The sequence below is a fragment of the Salvelinus fontinalis genome, chromosome 4 (genome assembly GCF_029448725.1).
Source record: "Salvelinus fontinalis isolate EN_2023a chromosome 4, ASM2944872v1, whole genome shotgun sequence".
In the NCBI taxonomy this organism is placed as follows: Eukaryota; Metazoa; Chordata; class Actinopteri; order Salmoniformes; family Salmonidae; genus Salvelinus; species Salvelinus fontinalis.
Window position 1 is genome coordinate 82,595,863 of NC_074668.1, and position 27,791 is coordinate 82,623,653.

A 27,791-nucleotide genomic window follows, 5' to 3' on the forward strand; every position below is an offset into this window, starting at 1 on the left:
TGATAGACATCTAGTCAACACAGAGACACAGAGACACTATCCTGATAGACATCTAGTCGACACAGAGACACAGAGACACTATCCTGATAGACATCTAGTCGACACAGAGACACAGAGACACTATCCTGATAGACATCTAGTCAACACAGAGACACTATCCTGATAGACATCTAGTCAACACAGAGACACTATCCTTATAGACATCTAGTCAACACAGAGACACTATCCTGATAGACATCTAGTCAACACAGAGACACTATCCTGATAGACATCTAGTCAACACAGAGACACTATCCTGATAGACATCTAGTCAACACAGAGACACTATCCTGATAGACATCTAGTCAACACAGAGACACAGAGACACTATCCTGATAGACATCTAGTCAACACAGAGACACTATCCTGATAGACATCTAGTCAACAGAGACACAGAGACACTATCCTGATAGACATCTAGTCAACACAGAGACACAGAGACACTATCCTGATAGACATCTAGTCAACAGAGACACAGAGACACTATCCTGATAGACATCTAGTCAACACAGAGACACAGAGACACTATCCTGATAGACATCTAGTCAACACAGAGACACTATCCTGATAGACATCTAGTCAACACAGAGACACAGAGACACTATCCTGATAGACATCTAGTCAACACAGGGACACAGAGACACAGAGACACTATCCTGATAGACATCTAGTCAACACAGAGACACAGAGACACTATCCTGATAGACATCTAGTCAACACAGAGACACTATCCTGATAGACATCTAGTCGACACAGAGACACAGAGACACTATCCTGATAGACATCTAGTCGACACAGAGACACTATCCTGATAGACATCTAGTCGACACAGAGACACTATCCTGATAGACATCTAGTCGACACAGAGACACAGAGACACTATCCTGATAGACATCTAGTCAACACAGAGACACAGAGACACTATCCTGATAGACATCTAGTCAACACAGAGACACAGAGACACTATCCTGATAGACATCTAGTCAACACAGAGACACAGAGACACTATCCTGATAGACATCTAGTCAACACAGAGACACAGAGACACTATCCTGATAGACATCTAGTCGACACAGAGACACTATCCTGATAGACATCTAGTCAACACAGAGACACAGAGACACTATCCTGATAGACATCTAGTCAACACAGAGACACTATCCTGATAGACATCTAGTCAACACAGGGACACAGAGACACTATCCTGATAGACATCTAGTCAACACAGAGACACAGAGACACTGTCCTGATAGACATCTAGTCAACACAGAGACACAGAGACACTATCCTGATAGACATCTCGTCAACACAGAGACACTGTCCTGAGAGATGTTCTGACACACTACAGTATATGTATTGGCCTATTGACTTCACAAACAAGTACACACACACACACACACACACACACACACACACACACACGCACACGCACACGCACACGCACACGCACGCACGCACACGCACACACGCACACACGCACACACTTATCAATGACCTAATGGCATGTTGGTGATATTGTATGATAGATGTTTTATACTGTAGGACGTACCTTCCATCGCCGTCGTGCGTACTGTCTCCTGAAGTTCTCCAGATTAATGACAGACAGTCTGCGCTCCAGGGCCTGGCCTGGGTTTAACGGCTAAACCACAGCAGAAAACAGCAGGACATAGAGAGAATGAAAATCCTTTGGGCTGTCATGACAAAGACAACAAACATAGGAGCTAAAACAGTAGTCTTACAAAGAGATCAGGAGCAGACTAGGACTAAAAGGATCAGACTAGGACTAAAAGGGACCAGACTAGGACTAAAAGGGACCAGACTAGGACTAAAAGGGACCAGACTAGGACTAAAAGGACCAGACTAGGACTAAAACCACCAGACTAGGACTAAAACCAGACTAGGTCTAAAAGGACCAGACTAGGACTAAAAGGACCAGACTAGGACTAAAAGGGACCAGACTAGGACTAAAAGGGACCAGACTAGGACTAAAAGGACCAGACTAGGACTAAAAGGGACCAGACTAGGACTAAAAGGGACCAGACTAGGACTAAAAGGGACCAGACTAGGACTAGAAGGGACCAGACTAGGACTAAAAGGGACCAGACTAGGACTAAAAGGGACCAGACTAGGACTAAAAGGGACCAGACTAGGACTAAAAGGGACCAGACTAGGACTAAAAGGGACCAGACTAGGACTAAAAGGGACCAGACTAGGACTAAAAGGGACCAGACTAGGACTAGAAGGGACCAGACTAGGACTAAAAGGGACCAGACTAGGACTAAAAGGGACCAGACTAGGACTAAAAGGGACCAGACTAGGACTAAAAGGGACCAGACTAGGACTAAAGGGACCAGACTAGGACTAAAGGGACCAGACTAGGACTAAAAGGAACCAGACTAGGACTAAAAGGAACCAGACTAGGACTAAAAGGACCAGACTAGGACTAAAAGGACCAGACTAGGTCTAAAAGGGACCAGGCTAGGACTAAAACCAGACTAGGACTAAAAGGGACCAGACTAGGACTAAAAGGGACCAGACTAGGACTAAAAGGGACCAGACTAGGACTAAAGGGACCAGACTAGGACTAAAGGGACCAGACTAGGACTAAAAGGAACCAGACTAGGACTAAAAGGATCAGACTAGGACTAAAAGGATCAGACTAGGACTAAAAGGACCAGACTAGGACTAAAAGGGACCAGACTAGGACTAAAAGGGACCAGACTAGGACTAAAAGGGACCAGACTAGGACTAAAAGGGACCAGACTAGGACAAAAAGGACCAGAGTAGGACAAAAAGGACCAGACTAGGACAAAAAGGGACCAGACTAGGACTAAAAGGGACCAGACTAGGACTAAAAGGGACCAGACTAGGACTAAAAGGACCAGACTAGGTTTAAAAGGACCAGACTAGGACTAAAACCAGACTAGGGCTAAAACCAGACTAGGACTAAAAGGACCAGACTAGGACTAAAAGGACCAGACTAGGACTAAAAAGGACCAGACTAGGACTAAAAGGACCAGACTAGGACTAAAAGGACCAGACTAGGACTAAAAGGACCAGACTAGGTCTAAAAGGGACCAGACTAGGACTAAAAGGGACCAGACTAGGACTAAAAGGGACCAGACTAGGACAAAAAGGACCAGACTAGGACTAAAAGGTACCAGACTAGGACTAAAAGGTACCAGACTAGGACTAAAAGGACCAGACTAGGTTTAAAAGGACCAGACTATGACTAAAACCAGACTAGGGCTAAAAGGACCAGACTAGGACTAAAATGGACCAGACTAGGACTAAAACCAGACTAGGACTAAAAGGGCCAGACTAGGACTAAAACCGGACTAGGACTAAAACCGGACTAGGACTAAAAGGGACCAGACTAGGACTAAAAGGGACCAGACTAGGACTAAAAGGGACCAGACTAGGACTAAAAAGGACCAGACTAGGACTAAAACCAGACTAGGACTAAAACCAGACTAGGACTAAAAGGACCAGACTAGGACTAAAACCAGACTAGGACTAAAAGGACCAGACTAGGACTAAAAGGACCAGACTAGGACTAAAAAGGACCAGACTAGGACTAAAAGGACCAGACTAGGACTAAAAGGGCCAGACTAGGACTAAAAGGGCCAGACTAGGACTAAAAGGACCAGACTAGGACTAAAAGGACCAGACTATGACTAAAAGGACCAGACTAGGACGAAAAAGGACCAGACTAGGACTAAAACCAGACTAGGACTAAAAGGACCAGACTAGGACTAAAAGGACCAGACTAGGTCTAAAAGGGCCAGACTAGGACTAAAACCAGACTAGGACTAAAAGGACCGGACTAGGACTAAAAGGACCAGACTAGGACTAAAAGGACCAGACTAGGACTAAAAGGACCAGACTAGGACTAAAAGGACCAGACTAGGACTAAAAGGACCAGTGTATTATTGTGTTTGGCTGAGACAGTACACACACACACACACACACACACACAGACACACACAGACACACACAGACACACACACACAGACACACACAGACACACACACACAACAGTTGGCTTTGAGCTATGAAAAACAAACAAGCCTCTTAAAAGTTGCAGACTTTAAATATAAAACCTCAAAACCTATCAAGCCTCTTACATCATTCTTTGTAAAACACAAAAAGAAGCATTGTAAATACTTTGACTTTTTATTTGAGCTAATCACAACAATACTACTAACGTATCACAAGGAGAACAAACTAGAGATATAATATTCCACAGAGATGACTTCCAGTGTCCTCTACTTCCTGTTTCGGTTACTGACTCTGGGCTACTTTAACTGCTGTTATCTCTACTGTCCAGACTCAGTCAGGTCCAGGTTGGTACTCTACTGTACTGTACTATACTGTCCAGACCCAGTCAGGTCCAGGTTGATACTCTACAGTAACTGCTGTTATCTCTACTGTCCAGACTCAGTCAGATCCAGGTTGATACTCTATTGTAACTGCTGTTATCTCTACTGTCCAGACTCAGTCAGGTCCAGGTTGATACTCTACTGTAACTGCTGTTATCTCTACTGTCCAGACTCAGTCAGGTCCAGGTTGATACTCTACTGTAACTGCTGTAATCTCTACTGTCCAGACTCAGTCAGGTCCAGGTTGGTACTCTACTGTAACTGCTGTTATCTCTACTGTCCAGACTCAGTCAGGTCCAGGTTGGTACTCTACTGTAACTGCTGTTATCTCTACTGTCCAGACTCAGTCAGGTCCAGGTTGATACTCTACTGTAACTGCTGTTATCTCTACTGTCCAGACTCAGTCAGGTCCAGGTTGATACTCTACTGTAACTGCTGTTATCTCTACTGTCCAGACTCAGTCAGGCCCAGGTTGATACTGTACTCTACTGCAGGCTAATCCCAGACAGCAGATCTATACTATCTCTTCAGTCCAGACTCAGTCGGTCCAGGTTGATTCTCTATTGTACTATACTATACTATAATATACTCTACGGTACTATACCATACTATCTCTTCAGTCCAGACTCAGTGAGGTTCAGGCTGATCCCAGACAGCAGATCTCCTCCACAGCTTCTGTTAAGCATTTCCTTCAGTGCCTCATTCACGTCATTATTAAACACAGTGGAGAAGTTGCAGTTGAGGTACCCCCCTCCTCCGACCCCACCGACCCCGTCCGTGACCCCTAACGACCCCACCACGTCCTGAACCCACTTCAGGTCGTCGCTCAGCTCCTGTCTCAGGGCGTCAAAGCGGCTCTTCCTCTCCCGGTAGCGGGCGCTGACGTCACTGACGCTATCATCCACCAACTTCATCTCATCCTGCAGGCTTCTCTTCATGGCCTCCACTTTACGGAACTCATAGCGGATCTGAGACAGCTGGTGACGGACCCCCTCGCTCTCCTCCTTGTACCAGGACTCCTTGTGGTTGTAGACGGAGACCAAGGCGTCGATGTCCTCCTGCAGGGAGTCGTGGGTCGAGGCTAGCCTAGAGAAGGAGCCCTCCATCTGGCCGATGTCCTCCACGACCTGGGCGAAGCGTTCGAAGTTCACATAGGTGTTGTTGGGGGGCATGGAGGAGTGAGACTTCATGGTGTACTCCTTGAGCCGTTTGGTCTTCAGCTGGCGGCGCTCGCGCTTCTTGGGGGTCTTGGTTTGGTCCGGCGTCTTGGTGCTGGGGGTCTCCTCCTTGTACTCATTAGACTTCAGACACAAGAGATGAGGACGATAGACGGAGGGTTACTGAGTTGGAAGTCACTTACTGGCACTGCATGCCATGCATTGATGATGTTCTGTACAGCAATGCAATATAAGCCAGTGGTGAGATGCGGCCATTACCAAACCACAGACAACACTCCAGGTGACATGGTTAGTTATATATTACCCAACATGCAACACTCCAGGTGACATGGTTAGTTATATATTACCAAACCACAGACAACACTCCAGGTGACATGGTTAGTTATATATTACCAAACCACAGACAACACTCCAGGTGACATGGTTAGTTATATATTACCCAACATGCAACACTCCAGGTGACATGGTTAGGTATATATTACCCAACAGACAACACTCCAGGTGACATGGTTAGTTATATATTACCCAACATGCAACACTCCAGTTGACATGGTTAGGTATATATTACCCAACAGACAACACTCCAGGTGACATGGTTAGTTATATATTACCAAACCACAGACAACACTCCAGGTGACATGGTTAGTTATATATTACCCAACATGCAACACTCCAGGTGACATGGTTAGGTATATATTACCCAACAGACAACACTCCAGGTGACATGGTTAGTTATATATTACCAAACCACAGACAACACTCCAGGTGACATGGTTAGGTATATATTACCCAGCAGGCAACACTCCAGGTGACATGGTTAGGTATATATTACCAAACCACAGACAACACTCCAGGTGACATGGTTAGGTATATATTACCCAGCAGGCAACACTCCAGGTGACATGGTTAGTTATATATTACCAAACCACAGACAACACTCCAGGTGACATGGTTAGGTATATATTACCAAACCACAGACAACACTCCAGGTGACATGGTTAGGTATATATTACCAAACCACAGACAACACTCCAGGTGACATGGTTAGGTATATATTACCCAGCAGGCAACACTCCAGGTGACATGGTTAGTTATATATTACCCAACAGACAACACTCCAGGTGACATGGTTAGTTATATATTACCAAACCACAGACAACACTCCAGGTGACATGGTTAGGTATATATTACCCAGCAGGCAACACTCCAGGTGACATGGTTAGGTATATATTACCAAACCACAGACAACACTCCAGGTGACATGGTTAGGTATATATTACCCAGCAGGCAACACTCCAGGTGACATGGTTAGTTATATATTACCAAACCACAGACAACACTCCAGGTGACATGGTTAGGTATATATTACCAAACCACAGACAACACTCCAGGTGACATGGTTAGGTATATATTACCAAACCACAGACAACACTCCAGGTGACATGGTTAGGTATATATTACCCAGCAGGCAACACTCCAGGTGACATGGTTAGGTATATATTACCAAACCACAGGCAACACTCCAGGTGACATGGTTAGTTATATATTACCAAACCACAGACAACACTCCAGGTGACATGGTTAGTTATACATTACCAAACCACAGACAACACTCCAGGTGACATGGTTAGGTATATATTACCAAACCACAGACAACACTCCAGGTGACATGGTTAGTTATATATTACCAAACCACAGACAACACTCCAGGTGACATGGTTAGTTATATATTACCAAACCACAGACAACACTCCAGGTGACATGGTTAGTTATATATTACCAAACCACAGACAACACTCCAGGTGACATGGTTAGGTATATATTACCAAACCACAGACAACACTCCAGGTGACATGGTTAGTTATATATTACCAAACCACAGACAACACTCCAGGTGACATGGTTAGTTATATATTACCAAACCACAGACAACACTCCAGGTGACATGGTTAGGTATATATTACCAAACCACAGACAACACTCCAGGTGACATGGTTAGTTATATATTACCAAACCACAGACAACACTCCAGGTGACATGGTTAGTTATATATTACCAAACCACAGACAACACTCCAGGTGACATGGTTAGTTATATATTACCAAACCACAGACAACACTCCAGGTGATATGGTTAGTTATATATTACCAAACCACAGACAACACTCCAGGTGACATGGTTAGGTATATATTACCCAACAGACAACACTCCAGGTGACATGGTTAGGTATATATTACCCAACAGACAACACTCCAGGTGACATGGTTAGTTATATATTACCAAACCACAGACAACACTCCAGGTGACATGGTTAGTTATATATTACCAAACCACAGACAACACTCCAGGTGACATGGTTAGTTATATATTACCAAACCACAGACAACACTCCAGGTGACATGGTTAGTTATATATTACCAAACCACAGACAACACTCCAGGTGACATGGTTAGTTATATATTACCAAACCACAGACAACACTCCAGGTGACATGGTTAGGTATATATTACCAAACCACAGACAACACTCCAGGTGACATGGTTAGTTATATATTACCAAACCACAGACAACACTCCAGGTGACATGGTTAGTTATATATTACCAAACCACAGACAACACTCCAGGTGACATGGTTAGTTATATATTACCCAACATGCAACACTCCAGGTGACATGGTTAGTTATATATTACCCAACATGCAACACTCCAGGTGACATGGTTAGTTATATATTACCCAACAGACAACACTCCAGGTGACATGGTTAGTTATATATTACCCAACATGCAACACTCCAGGTGACATGGTTAGGTATATATTACCCTTCATGCAACACTCCAGGTGACATGGTTAGTTATATATTACCCAACATGCAACACTCCAGGTGACATGGTTAGTTATATATTACCCAACATGCAACACTCCAGGTGACATGGTTAGTTATACATTACCAAACCACAGACAACACTCCAGGTGACATGGTTAGGTATATATTACCCAACAGACAACACTCCAGGTGACATGGTTAGTTATATATTACCCAACATGCAACACTCCAGGTGACATGGTTAGTTATATATTACCCAACATGCAACACTCCAGGTGACATGGTTAGTTATATATTACCCAGCAGACAACACTCCAGGTGACATGGTTAGTTATATATTACCCAACATGCAACACTCCAGGTGACATGGTTAGGTATATATTACCCAACAGACAACACTCCAGGTGACATGGTTAGTTATATATTACCCAGCAGACAACACTCCAGGTGACATGGTTAGTTATATATTACCCAACAGACAACACTCCAGGTGACATGGTTAGTTATATATTACCCAATAGGCAACACTCCAGGTGACATGGTTAGTTATACATTACCAAACCACAGACAACACTCCAGGTGACATGGTTAGGTATATATTACCCAACAGACAACACTCCAGGTGACATGGTTAGGTATATATTACCCAACAGACAACACTCCAGGTGACATGGTTAGGTATATATTACCCAACAGACAACACTCCAGGTGACATGGTTAGTTATATATTACCCAGCAGACAACACTCCAGGTGACATGGTTAGTTATACATTACCAAACCACAGACAACACTCCAGGTGGCATGGTTAGTTATACATTACCAAACCACAGACAACACTCCAGGTGACATGGTTAGGTATATATTACCCAACAGACAACACTCCAGGTGACATGGTTAGGTATATATTACCCAACAGACAACACTCCAGGTGACATGGTTAGGTATATATTACCCAACAGACAACACTCCAGGTGACATGGTTAGTTATACATTACCAAACCACAGACAACACTCCAGGTGGCATGGTTAGTTATACATTACCAAACCACAGACAACACTCCAGGTGACATGGTTAGGTATATATTACCCAACAGACAACACTCCAGGTGACATGGTTAGGTATATATTACCCAACAGACAACACTCCAGGTGACATGGTTAGGTATATATTACCCAACAGACAACACTCCAGGTGACATGGTTAGGTATATATTACCCAACAGACAACACTCCAGGTGACATGGTTAGGTATATATTACCCAACAGACAACACTCCAGGTGACATGGTTAGTTATATATTACCCAACATGCAACACTCCAGGTGACATGGTTAGTTATATATTACCCAGCAGACAACACTCCAGGTGACATGGTTAGTTATATATTACCCAGCAGACAACACTCCAGGTGACATGGTTAGTTATATATTACCCAGCAGACAACACTCCAGGTGACATGGTTAGTTATATATTACCCAACATGCAACACTCCAGGTGACATGGTTAGTTATATATTACCCAATAGGCAACACTCCAGGTGACATGGTTAGTTATATATTACCCAACAGGCAACACTCCAGGTGACATGGTTAGTTATATATTACCCAGCAGACAACACTCCAGGTGACATGGTTAGTTATATATTACCCAGCAGACAACACTCCAGGTGACATGGTTAGTTATATATTACCCAACAGACAACACTCCAGGTGACATGGTTAGTTATATATTACCCAGCAGACAACACTCCAGGTGACATGGTTAGTTATATATTACCCAACATGCAACACTCCAGGTGACATGGTTAGTTATATATTACCCAATAGGCAACACTCCAGGTGACATGGTTAGTTATATATTACCCAATAGGCAACACTCCAGGTGACATGGTTAGTTATATATTACCCAATAGGCAACACTCCAGGTGACATGGTTAGTTATATATTACCCAACATGCAACACTCCAGGTGACATGGTTAGTTATATATTACCCAATAGGCAACACTCCAGGTGACATGGTTAGTTATATATTACCCAATAGGCAACACTCCAGGTGACATGGTTAGTTATATATTAGCCAACATGCAACACTCCAGGTGACATGGTTAGTTATATATTACCCAGCATGCAACACTCCAGGTGACATGGTTAGTTATATATTACCCAACATGCAACACTCCAGGTGACATGGTTAGTTATATATTACCCAGCATGCAACACTCCAGGTGACATGGTTAGTTATATATTACCCAGCAGACAACACTCCAGGTGACATGGTTAGTTATATATTACCCAACAGGCAACACTCCAGGTGACATGGTTAGTTATATATTACCCAGCAGACAACACTCCAGGTGACATGGTTAGTTATATATTACCCAGCAGACAACACTCCAGGTGACATGGTTAGTTATATATTACCCAACATGCAACACTCCAGGTGACATGGTTAGTTATATATTACCCAACAGGCAACACTCCAGGTGACATGGTTAGTTATATATTACCCAACAGACAACACTCCAGGTGACATGGTTAGTTATATATTACCCAACAGGCAACACTCCAGGTGACATGGTTAGTTATATATTACCCAACAGGCAACACTCCAGGTGACATGGTTAGTTATATATTACCCAGCAGACAACACTCCAGGTGACATGGTTAGTTATATATTACCCAACAGGCAACACTCCAGGTGACATGGTTAGTTATATATTACCCAACAGACAACACTCCAGGTGACATGGTTAGTTATATATTACCCAACAGGCAACACTCCAGGTGACATGGTTAGTTATATATTACCCAGCAGACAACACTCCAGGTGACATGGTTAGTTATATATTACCCAACAGGCAACACTCCAGGTGACATGGTTAGTTATATATTACCCAACAGACAACACTCCAGGTGACATGGTTAGTTATATATTACCCAACATGCAACACTCCAGGTGACATGGTTAGTTATATATTACCCAACAGGCAACACTCCAGGTGACATGGTTAGTTATATATTACCCAACAGGCAACACTCCAGGTGACATGGTTAGTTATATATTACCCAGCAGACAACACTCCAGGTGGCATGGTTAGTTATACATTACCAAACCACAGACAACACTCCAGGTGACATGGTTAGTTATATATTACCCAACAGACAACACTCCAGGTGACATGGTTAGTTATATATTACCCAACAGGCAACACTCCAGGTGACATGGTTAGTTATATATTACCCAATAGGCAACACTCCAGGTGACATGGTTAGTTATATATTACCCAGCAGGCAACACTCCAGGTGACATGGTTAGTTATATATTACCCAACAGACAACACTCCAGGTGACATGGTAAGTTATATATTACCCAACAGACAACACTCCAGGTGACATGGTTAGTTATATATTACCCAACAGACAACACTCCAGGTGACATGGTTAGTTATATATTACCCAACAGACAACACTCCGGGTGACATGGTTAGTTATATATTACCCAACAGGCAACACTCCAGGTGACATGGTTAGTTATATATTACCCAACAGGCAGCACTCCAGGTGACATGGTTAGTTATATATTACCCAACAGACAACACTCCAGGTGACATGGTTAGTTATATATTACCCAACAGGCAACACTCCAGGTGACATGGTTAGTTATATATTACCCAACAGACAACACTCCAGGTGACATGGTTAGTTATATATTACCCAACAGACAACACTCCAGGTGACATGGTTAGTTATATATTACCCAACAGACAACACTCCAGGTGACATGGTTAGTTATATATTACCCAACAGGCAACACTCCAGGTGACATGGTTAGTTATATATTACCCAACAGACAACACTCCAGGTGACATGGTTAGTTATATATTACCCAACAGACAACACTCCAGGTGACATGGTTAGTTATATATTACCCAACAGACAACACTCCAGGTGACATGGTTAGTTATATATTACCCAACAGACAACACTCCAGGTGACATGGTTAGTTATATAGCTCCTTTGTCAACTGGTTGCACATTTAAGTTAAGAGTCACAAACATTATCAGGAAAAACTCATCTGATTCAAACTAACAGACTAGAGCTCCCTCTATCTGACTATCCAGGCCATTATATATTTTACATTGTCTGAGTGGGAGGTGCAGTCCAGGCCACTATATATTTTACATTGTCTGAGTGGAAGGTGCAGTCCAGGCCACTATATATTTTACAATGTCTGAGTGGAAGGTGCAGTCCAGGCCATTATATATTTTACATTGTCTGACGGGAGGTCCAGTCCAGGCCATTATATAGTTTACAATGTCTGAGTGGGAGGTGCAGTCCAGGCCACTATATATTTTACATTGTCTGAGTGGAAGGTGCAGTCCAGGCCATTATATATTCTACATTGTCTGAGTGGGAGGTCCAGGCCAGGCCACTATATATTTTACATTGTCTGAGTGGAAGGTGCAGTCCAGGCCATTATATATTTTATATTGTCTGATTGGAAGGTGCAGTCCAGGCCACTATATATTTTACATTGTCTGAGTGAAGGTCCAGTCCAGGCCATTATATATTTATATTGTCTGAGTGGAAGGTGCAGTCCAGGCCACTATATATTTTACATTGTCTGAGTGAAGGTGCAGTCCAGGCCATTATATATTTTATATTGTCTGAGTGGAAGGTGCAGTCCAGGCCACTATATATTTTACATTGTCTGAGTGAAGGTGCAGTCCAGGCCATTATATATTTTATATTGTCTGAGTGGAAGGTGCAGTCCAGGCCACTATATATTTTACATTGTCTGAGTGAAGGTGCAGTCCAGGCCATTATATATTTCATATTGTCTGAGTGGAAGGTGCAGTCCAGGCCATTATATATTTTATATTGTCTGAGTGGAAGGTGCAGTCCAGGCCACTATATATTCTACATTGTCTGAGTGAAGGTGCAGTCCAGGCCATTATATATTTTACATTGTCTGAGTGAAGGTGCAGTCCAGGCCATTATATATTTTACATTGTCTGAGTGAAGGTGCAGTCCAGGCCATTATATATTTTACATTGTCTGAGTGAAGGTCCAGTCCAGGCCATTATATATTTTATATTGTCTGAGTGGAAGGTGCAGTCCAGGCCACTATATATTTTACATTGTCTGAGTGAAGGTGCAGTCCAGGCCATTATATAGTTTACATTGTCTGAGTGGGAGGTGCAGTCCAGACCACTATATATTTTACATTGTCTGACGGGGGGGGGGGGGGTGCAGTCCATAACAGCCTAACATGCATTACATGGTCAGAAACCAAGTATGTAAAAAACGTACAAACAAGGAACAAATCCCTTTTCTGCCTGAACAGTACACGTCACAGTCTAATTAGGAGGCGGTTATGCAAACTATAAAATACAGGAAGAAGCCTCGAGACAAGTTATGTCACAATAGAAAACCACATGCATGTCTTGACATCAACCTGTCAATCGTGATTGCACGCTGTTTTCATGTGACAGTGAAATACCTTGATCCAGGGATGGTTGAGGGCGTCTTGAATAGTTAATCTCTTCCTGGAAGACAAACATGTTTACACTGCAATAGGAAAGGATTCAGACCTCTTGACCTTTTACACATTTTGTTATGTTACATCCTTATTCTAACATGAATTAAATAGTTTCCCCCCCCCCCCTCATCAATCTACACACAATACCCCATAATGAAAAAAAAGGCTTTTAGACATTTTTTGCAAAGTTATAAAAAATTAAAAGCTGAAATATCTAATTTTACATAAGTATTCAGACCCTTTACTCAGTACTTTGTTGAAGCACCTTTGGCAGTGATTACAGCATTGAGTCTTCTTGGGTTTGACGCTATAAGCTTGGCACAACTGTATTTGGGGAGTGTCTCCCATTCTTCTCTGCAGATTCTCTAAAGCTCTGTCAGGTTGGATGGGGAGCGTCGCTGCACAGCTATTTTCAGGTCTCTCCAGAGATTGAGTCTGGGCCACTCAAGGACATTCAGAGACTTGTCCCGAATACGTTGTCTTGGCTGTGTGCTTAGGGTCATTGTCCTGTTGGAAGGGGATCCTTCACCACAGTTTGAGGTCCTGAGTGCTCTGGAGCAGGTTTTCATCAAGGATCGCTCTGTACTTTGCTCTGTTCATCTTTCCCTCAATCCTGACTAGTCTCCCAGTCCCTGAAAAACATCCCCACAGTATGATGCTGCCACCACCATGCTTCACCGTAGGGATTGTGCCAGGTTTCCTCCAGGCGTGATGCTTAGCATTCAGTGTTCAATCTTGGTTTCATCAGACCAGAGAATCTTGGTTCTCATGGTCTGAGAGTCTTTAGGTGCCTTTTGGCAAAACTCCAAGCGGGCTGTCATGTGCCTTTTACTGAGGAGTGGCTTCCGTCTGGCGACTCTACCATAAAGGACTGATTGGTGGAGTGCTGCAGAGATGGTTGTCCTTCTGGAAGATTCTCCCATCTCCACAGAGGATCTCTAGAGGTCTGTCAGAGTGACCATCGGGTTCTTGGTCATCTCCCTGACCAAGGCCCTTCTCCCCTGATTGCTCAGTTTGGCCGGGCGGACAGCTTTAGGAAGAGTCTTGGTGGTTCCAAACGTCTTCCATTTAAGAATGATGGAGGCCACTGTGTTCTTGGGAACCTTCAATGCTGCAGAATTTTTTTGGTACCCTTTCCCCAGATCTGTGCCTCGACACAATCCTATCTTAGAGCTCCACGGACAATTTCTTCGACCTCATTGCTTGGTTTTTGTTCTGACATGCACTGTCAACTGTGGGACCTTATATAGACAGGTGTGTGGCTTTCCAAATCATGTCCAATCAATTGAATTTACCACAGGTGGACTCAAATCAAGTTGTAGAAACATCTCAAGGGTAATCAATGGTAACAGGATGCACCTGAGATCAATTCTGAGCCTCATAGGGGTCTGAATGCTCATGTAAATTACAAAAACCTGTTTTCACTTTGTCATTATGGGGTATTGTGATGTCATTATGGGGTATTGTAATATCATTATGGGGTATTGTGATGTCATTATGGGGTATTGTAATATCATTATGGGGTATTGTGATGTCATTATGGGGTATTGTGTGTAGATGGAGGAGGAAAAATATGTATTTAATCCATTTTAGAATAAGACTGTAACGTAACAAAATGTGGAAAAAGATAAAGGGTCTGAATACTTTCCGAAAGCACTTTATGTCCTCACAAGGAGGACCAGATAGAACAGGAGGATGTACGGAACTTGATTTTAGACTGTGACAGTGTCGTCTGTTTTGACCTTGTACACAGATCACTCAGCGTTACTGTCATCAAGAGAGTGTGTACCGTCTAGAGTCAGGCAGAGGGACGTAAACAAACCGCATGGTCTCAAAAGTGTGTAAATATGTAGCATCACATTTTTCTATACAGCTGTTCTACAATGTGATGTAGAAACACATCATTTGCCTTCCCCGAGCCAGGACGACTAGTGTTAGATATTATATAGATATAGTCTAGGCTTTAGCTTATTGGTCTGACAGTATTTTGGCACAGGTTCAAAACCCAAACCTCACTTATTGTGCAGCTCCACCTCACCCCTGACGCCTCACCTCTGACCCATCACCTCTGACCCCTCTCCTCCTCACCTCAACCCGGACCCCTCATCTCTGACTCCTCACCTCTGACCACTCTCTTCCTCACCCTCTCCACCTCACCTCTGACCCCTCTCCTCCTCACCTCAACCCGGACCCCTCACCTCTGACCACTCTCTTCCTCACCCCTGACCTCTGACCCCTCTCCTCAACCCGGACCACTCTCTTCCTCACCCTCTCCACCTCACCTCTGACTCTTCTCCACCTCAGAGGAGAGGGGTCAGGGCTGACTCCTATCCTCTCCACCTTCTCCACCTCAGCCCTGACCCCTCTCCTCTGACTCCTATCCTCTCCACCTTCTCCACCTCAGCCCTGACCCCTCTCCTCTTGACTCCTCATCCTCTCCACCTTCTCCACCTCAGCCCTGACCCCTCTCCTCTTGACTCCTCATCCTCTCCACCTCCCCACTGCCTCCTTACATCTAGTATCTCTCCAGTAGTTGTCATATGAAGTTATTAGCCAGCTGACCCTGACCCCTAACCCCTGACCTCTAATCCCTCCTTACATCTAGTCTCTCTCCAGTAGTTGTTATATGAAGTTATTAGCCAGCTGACCCTGACCCCTAACCCCTGACCTCTAACCCCTCCTTACATCTAGTCTCTCTCCAGCAGCTGTCATATTAGCCAGCTTGCTGGTTCTGCAGAAGAAGTCCTGGTCAAACTCACTCCTAACCCCTAACCGGTTATCGCTCTCCACATCAACTCTGACCCCTCCAACTCACATCTTGTCCCTCTCCAGTAGCTGCCGTATGAAGCTTTTGGCCAGTTCACTGGTTCTACAGAAGAACTCCTCGTCAAACTCGTAGTTCATGGCTGAGATGTTGGCCAGCGTGTCTTGTTTAGTCTCTCCCAGGAAGGGAGACGCTCCACTCAGCCTGGAACACAACAACAACAAGGCCAGAACAGGAGGAGCGTTAGGAACATTGTATTCACCTACACCATTCCTGTTACTGTCACGACTTCTGCCGAAGTCGATGCCTCTCGTTGTTCGGGCGGTGTTCGGCGGTCGACGTCGCCGGTCTTCTAGCCATCGCCGATCCATTGTTCATTTTCCATTTGTTTTGTCTTGTTTTCCCGCACACCTGGTTTTCATTCCCTCATTACATGTTGTGTATTTAACCCTCTGTTCCCCCCATTGTCTTTGTGTGGTATTGTTTATTGTAAGTGCTTGTGCACATTATGTTTGACTGGTGCGCGTCGGGTTATTGTGCCCGTATTTTGTATTTCTTATGCCGTTTGTTTTGCTATTAAACTGCTCCGGCTATTTACCAAGTTCTGCTCTCCTGCGTCTGACTTCCCTGCCACCAGTCACGCACCCCTTACAGTTACATGTATGTTTAATTTATGTCTGTAGTGTACCGTGATGTTAAAACATGTTTAATGTCGTGTTGTAACTCCCTAAGAAGGGTTCATGTACAGGGTGGTTCATGTTTAATGTCGTGTTGTAACTCCCTAAGAAGGGTTCATGTACAGGGTGGTTCATGCTTAATGTCGTGTTGTAACTCCCTAAGAAGGGTTCATGTACAGGGTGGTTCATGCTTAATGTCGTGTTGTAACTCCCTAAGAAGGGTTCATGTACAGGGTGGTTCATGCTTAATGTCGTGTTGTAACTCCCTAAGAAGGGTTCATGTACAGGGTGGTTCATGCTTAATGTTGTGATGAACCTAAACTCACAGGATGTAGGTGATGACTCCTATACTCCACATATCTGCCTCCAGTCCCAGTGGTTCGTAGTTCACTATCTCTGGGGCTGAAACAGACGAGCTGGTTGAGAGAATGCCAAGAGTCTACAAAGCTGTAATCAAGGCAAAGGGTAGCTACTTTGAAGAATCTAAAATAGGAAAAAATATTAGGATTTTTTTTTTAAACACTTTTTTGGTTACTAAATGATTTCACATGTGTTAATTCATAGTTTTGATGTCTTCACTATTATTCTACAATGTAGAAAATTGTAAAAAATAAAGGAAAACCCCTGAATGAGTAGGTGTGTCCAAACTTTAGACTGGTACTGTGCATGGGTCAAGCAGACCACCATAGTCCCTGTAAAGGTAACCTGCCTAAACTATTACCGCCCCATATCACTCACGTCAGTATATAGCCTCGGTATTGTTATTTTATTTTGTTACTTTTTTAAATTTTATTGTATTTTTCACTTTAGTTTATTTAGTAAATATCTTCTTAACTCTATTTCTTGAACTATTTCTTGTTGGTTAAGGGCTTGTAAGTAAACATTTCACTGTGAGGTCTACTACACCTGTTGTATTCAGCATTTCACTGTGAGGTCTACTACACCTGTTGTATTCAGCATTTCACTGTGAGGTCTACTACACCTGTTGTATTCAGCATTTCACTGTGAGGTCTACTACACCTATTGTAATCAGCATTTCACTGTGAGGTCTACTACACCTGTTGTATTCAGCATTTCACTGTAAGGTCTACTACACCTGTTGTATTCAGCATTTCACTGTAAGGTCTACTACACCTGTTGTATTCAGCATTTCACTGTCTGGTCTACTACACCTATTGTATTCAGCATTTCACTGTGAGGTCTACTACACCTGTTGTATTCAGCATTTCACTGTAAAGTCTACTAAACCTGTTGTATTCAGCATTTCACTGTGAGGTCTACCTACACCTGTTGTATTCAGCATTTCACTGTGAGGTCTACTACACCTGTTGTATTCAGCATTTCACTGTGAGGTCTACTACACCTGTTGTATTCAGCATTTCACTGTAAGGTCTACTACACCTGTTGTATTCAGCATTTCACTGTGAGGTCTACTACACCTGTTGTATTCAGCATTTCACTGTGAGGTCTACTACACCTGTTGTATTCAGCATTTCACTGTAAGGTCTACTACACCTGTTGTATTCAGCATTTCACTGTAAGGTCTACTACACCTGTTGTATTCAGCATTTCACTGTGAGGTCTACTACACCTGTTGTATTCAGCATTTCACTGTAAAGTCTACAACACCTGTTGTATTCAGCATTTCACTCTGAGGTCTACTACACCTGTTGTATTCAGCATTTCACTGTGAGGTCTACTACACCTGTTGTATTCAGCATTTCACTGTAAGGTCTACTACACCTGTTGTATTCAGCATTTCACTGTAAAGTCTACTACACCTGTTGTATTCAGCATTTCACTGTGAGGTCTACTACACCTGTTGTATTCAGCATTTCACTGTGAGGTCTACTACACCTGTTGTATTCAGCATTTCACTGTAAGGTCTACTACACCTGTTGTATTCAGCATTTCACTGTGAGGTCTACTACACCTGTTGTATTCAGCATTTCACTGTGAGGTCTACTACACCTGTTGTATTCAGCATTTCACTGTAAAGTCTACAACACCTGTTGTATTCAGCATTTCACTCTGAGGTCTACTACACCTGTTGTATTCAGCATTTCACTGTGAGGTCTACTACACCTGTTGTATTCAGCATTTCACTCTGAGGTCTACTACACCTGTTGTATTCAGCATTTCACTGTGAGGTCTACTACACCTGTTGTATTCAGCATTTCACTGTAAAGTCTACTACACCTGTTGTATTCAGCATTTCACTGTAAAGTCTACTACACCTGTTGTATTCAGCATTTCACTGTGAGGTCTACTACACCTATTGTATTCAGCATTTCACTGTGAGGTCTACTACACCTGTTGTATTCAGCATTTCACTGTAAGGTCTACTACACCTGTTGTATTCAGCATTTCACTGTAAAGTCTACTAAACCTGTTGTATTCGGCGTATTTGACAAATAACATTTGATTTGACATTTATAATGTAGTTATTCATATTCATGTGTAGTAGTCTAGTTATGGCATGTTAATGTGAGCCAGTCTCAACACTGAAATCTTACCCACAAATTCAGGAGTCCCAAAAATGTTTTTAAACTCTGCCCCCGCCTCGATTTTGTGAGCGAGTCCGAAGTCGATTAGTTTGATCCTCGGCAAGGGCACGTTCTTCTCCAACAGCATGATGTTTTCAGGCTGGAAAACAGAAAGAGAGTGAAGGGATTTACTGAGAGACCGTTTCTGATCATTAGTGTGCATGAGTATACTGGCCCTGTTGCAGTCCTGTCTCCTTAGGTTCAAAACGATCAGAAAATAATGATCAAACCCTGTCAAACCCAACGTCAGATAAACCCTGTCAAACCCAACGTCAGATAAACCCCGTCAAACCCAACGTCAGATAAACCCCGTCAACCCAACGTCAGATAAACCCCGTCAACCCAACGTCAGATAAACCCCGTCAACCCAACGTCAGATAAACCCCGTCAACCCAACGTCAGATAAACCCCGTCAACCCAACGTCAGATAAACCCCGTCAACCCAACGTCAGATAACCCAACGTCAGACAACCCAACGTCAGACAACCCAACGTCAGACAACCCAACGTCAGACAACCCAACGTCAGATAAACCCAACGTCAGATAAACCCAACGTCAGACAACCCAACGCCAGATAACCCTGTCAACCCAACGTGGATGTAAGAAGTTCCCTGTCAGAGGGCGTAAGCAGGTGTTGAAAGAGTAGTCCAGCCTTATTAACTGGATGTCCTGTCATCTTCTGCTACTCCTCTCCTCCTGTTTCCTGCATCTGGGTGACACCGTTTAAACACACCCAGAAGGTCAAACATGTTGCCACCCGACCTTCTATCACCGTCACCGTACTGTGTTCCTGACTTTGGCGTTGCCAGCCAGCTGTGGTGTAAAGGAGACTTCCTATGTACCCCTGGACTTCATATTTACCTCAGTCTGTACAGTCTGCATCCCAAATGTCACCCGTCTGCTCTCCCTCTCCCTCCCCCGTCTCTTTAATCTCCTCCTCCCTCTCCTCTGTCTCTTTCGTCTCCCCTTCCCTCTCCTCTGTCTCTTTCGTCTCCCCTTCCCTCTCCCGTATCTTTCTTCTCTCCCTCTCCCGTATCTTTCTTCTCTCCCTCTCCCGTATCTTTCGTCTCTCCCTCCCCTGTCTCTTTCGTCTCCCCTTCCCTCTCCCGTCTCTTTCGTCTCTCCCTCCCCTGTCTCTTTCGTCTCCCCTTCCCTCTCCCGTCTCTTTCGTCTCTTCCTCTCCCCTGTCTCCTTCGTCTCCCCTTCCCTCTCCCGTCTCTTCCTCTCCCCTGTCTCCTTCGTCTCCCCTTCCCTCTCCCGTCTCTTCCTCTCCCCTGTCTCTTTCGTCTCCCCTTCCCTCTCCCGTCTCTTTCGTCTCTCCCTCTCCCCTGTCTCCTTCGTCTCCCCCTCCCTCTCCCGTCTCTTTCGTCTCTCCCTCTCCTGTCCCTTTCGTCCCCCCCTCCCTCTCCCCTGTCTCCTTCGTCCCCCCCTCCCTCTTCCCTGTCTCCTTCGTCTCCCGCTCCCTCTCCCCTGTCTCTTTCGTCTCCTCCACCCTCTCCCCTGTCTCTTTCGTCTCCTCCACCCTCTCCCCTGTCTGTTTCATCTCCTCCACCCTCTCCCCTGTCTGTTTCGTCTCCCCCTCCCTCTTCCCTGTCTCCTTCGTCCCCCCCTCCCTCTTCCCTGTCTCCTTCGTCTCCCTCTCCCCTGTCTCTTTCGTCTCTTCCTCCCTCTCCCATGTCTCTTTCGTCTCCTCCCTCTCCCCTGTCTCTATCGTCTCCTCCTCCCTCTCCCGTCTCCCCCTCCCTTCCCCGTCTCTCCCGTCTTTCCCTCCCTTCCCCGTCTCCCCTCCCTTCCCCGTCTCTCCCGTCTTCCCCGTCTCTCCCATCTCCCCCTCCCTTCCCCGTCTCTTTTGTCTCCCCCTCCCATGTCTCTTTCGTCTCCTCCCTCTCCCCTGTCTCTATCGTCTCCTCCTCCCTCTCCCGTCTCTCCCTCCCTTCCCCGTCTCTCCCGTTGTTACGTTCCCCAGTTTCTGTGTTCTGTTTTGTATTTGAGTGTGTGTTTCAGGAGATGGCTTCCTGAAGTACTCCCCAACCAGCTGATTGGTCAACCCCAGGCTAATTGGTGATTGGAGCTGACCCCGCCCCCTCGTCAAGAAGCAGCTGACTCTAATCACCATTGCCACCTGAAGATAAAAGCCAGTGTTCTGCCCAAGAGAGTAGAGAGGGGAGAGAGATTGAGAGAGAAAAATTTGATTGTGATATAGTGTTGGTTATGTATCAGAAAGTGTGGTATGTACTGTTGTTGTTGGTAGCAGTTTTTCTATGTCCTGTGTTTGTGAGTGTTTGTGAAATCATTAATAATTACTCTGTTTCATTTGTTCCCAGGGGGGAAGGAGAAGGCACTTTGGGAGTGCTTAGGCAAGAGGCCCGCGGGCATACATATACCCGTAGTATATTTACTGTCTAGGCACACTAGGTAAGACCTGGGCGGACCACCCCCTGTATTTTGGTTAGGGCACCAGACGGTGCTAAGTTAGGTAAGTTAAGTGGGTAGGCAGGTTAGATAGGAGAGGGGGAACTTTGATATTTACTTTCTTTGCTTTGGTTCCGTCCAGCCCCTTTTCCCCATATTACCGTGTAAGAAAACAAATCCAAGTAAACGGTAAAATCTGCTTTTGTGTCATCCTTACTCGCACCTACAGTCCATACCTCTTGCACTTCAGAGAGTTGAGTTCTAGCAGGGAGTTGCGTTCCCTCTTCTCAGAGGCGTGCGTAACACCCGTCTCTCCCTCCCTTCCCCGTCTCTCCCGTCTCTCCCTCCCTTCCCCGTCTCTCCCGTCTCCCCCTCCCTTCCCCGTCTCTCCCGTCTCCCCCTCCCCCAGTCTTCCTGTGGTGAGACCACAGCTAGCCTCTCTGTCAACGCCGGGAAGGACTGCACCCTTATTGAACGCTTTTCCCATACCTGACACAGCACTTTCTCTCTCTCTCCCTCCCCCCCTCTCTATCTGAGGTAAAGTGCTGTGAGCTGCACCCCCCAAGTGTGTCTCTTACTAATGGGATTTACAGTATGAAGCTCTCAGCAGTACAGATTTCAGCAGTCCAGCCCTCATTTAAACAAGCTCATGACAAGACCATAATGCATTATACAGTACCTGCAGTCTGAAGTGTTACCAATTTGACTATGCTTCTCTAAACAGCTGTATATTTCAGCTTTACTTTGTACAGCAGTCTATACATCTTTCTATATATCTATCATCTTTGTACAGCAGTCTATACGTCTTTCTCTATATATATCATCTTTGTACAGCAGTCTAAACATCTTTCTATATAAACTCAGCAAAAAAAGAAACGTCCCTTTTTCAGGACTCTGTCTTTCAAAGATAATTCGCAAAAATCCAAATTACTTCACAGATCTTCATTGTAAAGGGTTTAAACACTGTTTCCCGTGGCTTGTTCAATGAACCATAAACAATTAACGAACATGCACCTGTGGAACGGACACTAACAGCTTACAGACGGTCGGCAATTAAGGTCACAGATATGAAAACTTAGAACACTAAAGAGGCCTTTCTACTGACTCTGAAAAACACCAAAAGAAAGATGCCCAGGATCCCTGCTCATCTGCGTGAACGTGCCTGAGGCATGCTGCAAGGAGGCATGAGAACTGCAGATGTGGCCAGGGCAATAAATTGCAATGTCCGTACTGTGAGACGTCCGTCATGGTCTGGGGCGGTGTGTCACAGCATCATCGGACTGAGCTTGTTGTCATTGCAGGCAATCTCAATGCTGTGCGTTACAGGAAAGACATCCTCCTCCCTCATGTGGTACCCTTCCTGCAGGCTCATCCTGATATGACCCTCCAGCATGACAATGCCACCAGCCATACTGCTCGTTCTGTGTGTGTTTCCTGCAAGACAGGAATGTCAGTGTTCTGCCATGGCCAGTGAAGAGCCCTGATCTCAATCCCATTGACCTGTTGGCTCGGAGGGTGAGGGCTAGGGCCATTCCCACGAGAAATGTCTGGGAACTTGCAGGTGCCTTGGTGGAAGAGTGGGGTAACATCTCACAGCAAGAACTGGCAAATCTGGTGCAGTCCATGAGGAGATGCACTGCAGTAGTTAATGCAGGTGGTGGCCACACCAGATACTGACTTACCTTTGTTCAGGGACACATTATTCAATTTCTGTTAGTCACATGTGTGTGGAACTTGTTCAGTTTATGTCTCAGTTGTTGAATCTTGTTATGTTCATACAAATATTTACACATGTTAAGTTTGATGAAAATAAACTCAGTTGACAGTGAGAGGACGTTTCTTTTTAGGCTGAGTTTATCTATCATCTTTGTACAGCAGTCTAAACATCTTTCTATATATCTATCATCTTTGTACAGCAGTCTAAACATCTTTCTATATATCTATCATCTTTGTACAGCAGTCTAAATCTTTCTATATGTCTCTGATCTGTGCAGGCCGTGGCAATAGATTCTGCAACTTCCCCCTATTGTAGTCCTGTAGTTATCGTTCATTAGAGAGGAGGACCAGCGTGTTGTGAGGATGGCACCATGGTAGTTATCGTTCATTAGAGAGGAGGACCAGCGTTCATTAGAGAGGAGGACCAGCGTGTTGTGAGGACGGCACCATGGTAGTTATCGTTCATTAGAGAGGAGGACCAGCGTGTTGTGAGGACGGCACCATGGTAGTCATCGTTCATTAGAGAGGAGGACCAGCGTGTTGTGAGGATGGCACCATGGTAGTCATCGTTCATTAGAGAAGAGGACCAGCGTGTTGTGAGGATGGCACCATGGTAGTTATCGTTCATTAGAGAAGAGGACCAGCGTTCATTAGAGAGGAGGAAAAGCGTGTTGTGAGGACGGCACCATGGTAGTTATCGTTCATTAGAGAGGAGGACCAGCGTGTTGTGAGGACGGCACCATGGTAGTTATCGTTCATTAGAGAGGAGGACCAGCGTGTTGTGAGGATGGCACCATGGTAGTTATCGTTCATTAGAGAGGAGGACCAGCGTGTTGTGAGGACGGCACCATGGTAGTTATCGTTCATTAGAGAGGAGGACCAGCGTTCATTAGAGAGGAGGACCAGCGTGTTGTGAGGACGGCACCATGGTAGTTATCGTTCATTAGAGAGGAGGACCAGCGTGTTGTGAGGACGGCACCATGGTAGTTATCGTTCATTAGAGAGGAGGACCAGCGTGTTGTGAGGATGGCACCATGGTAGTTATCGTTCATTAGAGAGGAGGACCAGCGTGTTGTGAGGATGGCACCATGGTAGTTATCGTTCATTAGAGAGGAGGACCAGTGTGTTGTGAGGATGGCACCATGGTAGTTATCGTTCATTAGAGAGGAGGACCAGCGTGTTGTGAGGATGGCACCATGGTAGTTATCATTCATTAGAGAGGAGGACCAGCGTGTTGTGAGGATGGCACCATGGTAGTTATCGTTCATTAGAGAGGAGGACCAGCGTGTTGTGAGGATGGCACCATGGTAGTTATCGTTCATTAGAGAAGAGGACCAGCGTTCATTAGAGAGGAGGACCAGCGTGTTGTGAGGACGGCACCATGGTAGTTATCGTTCATTGGAGAGGAGGACCAGCGTTCATTAGAGAGGAGGACCAGCGTGTTGTGAGGACGGCACCATGGTAGTTATCGTTCATTAGAGAGGAGGACCAGCGTTCATTAGAGAGGAGGACCAGCGTGTTGTGAGGACGGCACCATGGTAGTTATCGTTCATTAGAGGAGGACCAGCGTGTGGTAAGGATGGCACCATGGTAGTTATCATTCATTAGAGAGGAGGACCAGCGTGTTGTGAGGATGGCACCATGGTAGTTATCGTTCATTAGAGAGGAGGACCAGCGTTCATTAGAGAGGAGGACCAGCGTGTTGTGAGGACGGCACTATGGTAGTTATCGTTCATTAGAGAGGAGGACCAGCGTGTTGTGAGGATGGTACCATGGTAGTTATCGTTCATTAGAGAGGAGGACCAGCGTTCATTAGAGAGGAGGACCAGCGTGTTGTGAGGACGGCACCATGGTAGTTATCGTTCATTAGAGAGGAGGACCAGCGTGTTGTGAGGACGGCACTATGGTAGTTATCGTTCATTAGAGAGGAGGACCAGCGTTCATTAGAGAGGAGGACCAGCGTGTTGTGAGGATGGCACCATGGTAGTTATCGTTCATTAGAGAGGAGGACCAGCGTTCATTAGAGAGGAGGACCAGCGTGTTGTGAGGATGGCACCATGGTAGTTATCGTTCATTAGAGAGGAGGACCAGCGTTTTGTGAGGACGGCACCATGGTAGTTATCGTTCATTAGAGAGGAGGACCAGCGTGTGGTGAGGATGGCACCATGGTAGTTATCGTTCATTAGAGAGGAGGACCAGCGTGTTGTGAGGATGGCACCATGGTAGTTATCGTTCATTAGAGAGGAGGACCAGCGTGTTGTGAGGACGGCACCATGGTAGTTATCGTTCATTAGAGAGGAGGACCAGCGTGTTGTGAGGATGGCACCATGGTAGTTATCGTTCATTGGAGAGGAGGACCAGCGTTCATTAGAGAGGAGAACCAGCGTGTTGTGAGGATGACACCATGGTAGTTATCGTTCATTAGAGATGAGGACCAGCGTTCATTAGAGAGGAGGACCAGCGTGTTGTGAGGATGGCACCATGGTAGTTATCGTTCATTAGAGAGGAGGACCAGCGTGTTGTGAGGATGGCACCATGGTAGTTATCGTTCATTAGAGAGGAGGACCAGCGTTTTGTGAGGATGGCACCATGGTAGTTATCGTTCATTAGAGAGGAGGACCAGCGTGTTGTGAGGATGGCACCATGGTAGTTATCGTTCATTAGAGAGGAGGACCAGCGTGTTGTGAGGACGGCACCATGGTAGTTATCGTTCATTAGAGAGGAGGACCAGTGTGTTGTGAGGACGGCGCCATGGTAGTTATCGTTAATTAGAGAGGAGGACCAGCGTTCATTAGAGAGGAGGACCAGCGTGTTGTGAGGATGGTACCATGGTAGTTATCGTTCATTAGAGAGGAGGACCAGCGTGTTGTGAGGATGGCACCATGGTAGTTATCGTTCATTAGAGAGGAGGACCAGCGTTCATTAGAGAGGAGGACCAGCGTGTTGTGAGGATGGCACCATGGTAGTCATCGTTCATTAGAGAGGAGGACCAGCGTGTTGTGAGGATGGCACCATGGTAGTTATCGTTCATTAGAGAGGAGGACCAGCGTGTTGTGAGGATGGCACCATGGTAGTTATCGTTCATTAGAGAGGAGGACCAGCGTGTTGTGAGGATGGCACCATGGTAGTTATCGTTCATTAGAGAGGAGGACCAGTGTGTTGTGAGGATGGCACCATGGTAGTTATCGTTCATTAGAGAGGAGGACCAGCGTGTTGTGAGGACGGCACCATGGTAGTTATCGTTCATTAGAGAGGAGGACCAGCGTGTTGTGAGGATGGCACTATGGTAGTTATCGTTCATTAGAGAGGAGGACCAGCGTGTTGTGAGGATGGCACCATGGTAGTTATCGTTCATTAGAGAGGAGGACCAGCGTGTTGTGAGGATGGTACCATGGTAGTTATCGTTCATTAGAGAGGAGGACCAGCGTGTTGTGAGGATGGCGCCATGGTAGTTATCGTTCATTAGAGAGGAGGACCAGCGTGTTGTGAGGACGGCGCCATGGTAGTTATCGTTCATTAGAGAGGAGGACCAGCGTGTTGTGAGGATGGCACTATGGTAGTTATCGTTCATTAGAGAGGAGGACCAGCGTGTTGTGAGGATGTGCTTAGTTGCAGCTGCTCTTCTGAATGAATGGCATCACTAGACTGGCAGCGTACTGAAGAGGAGTTAGACTGGGCAGCGTACTGAAGAGGAGTTAGACTGGCCCACC

General features: G+C 45.2%; 1 protein-coding gene and 1 long non-coding RNA gene across 2 annotated transcripts in view; one reads left to right on the forward strand and one right to left on the reverse strand.

The window, feature by feature from the left end:
- Positions 1–2,271: 2,271 nt before the first annotated feature.
- Positions 2,272–27,791, reverse strand: part of dapk2a (death-associated protein kinase 2a) — a 41,139-nt gene continuing 15,619 nt past the window's right edge. The window contains exons 5-9 of the mRNA XM_055921635.1: positions 19,924–20,053; positions 17,734–17,809; positions 16,782–16,934; positions 13,928–13,973; positions 2,272–5,722 (exon numbers count right to left, since the gene is read on the reverse strand). Coding sequence (XP_055777610.1) covers positions 5,030–5,722; positions 13,928–13,973; positions 16,782–16,934; positions 17,734–17,809; positions 19,924–20,053 — 1,098 coding nt within the window. The 3' untranslated portion in view covers positions 2,272–5,029. The remainder of the gene's footprint in view (positions 5,723–13,927; positions 13,974–16,781; positions 16,935–17,733; positions 17,810–19,923; positions 20,054–27,791) is intronic.
- LOC129854514 (uncharacterized) lies at positions 5,835–7,941 on the forward strand. Its single transcript, XR_008759309.1, has 3 exons — positions 5,835–6,275; positions 7,172–7,585; positions 7,770–7,941. It is a non-coding gene; the product is annotated as an uncharacterized LOC129854514 (long non-coding RNA).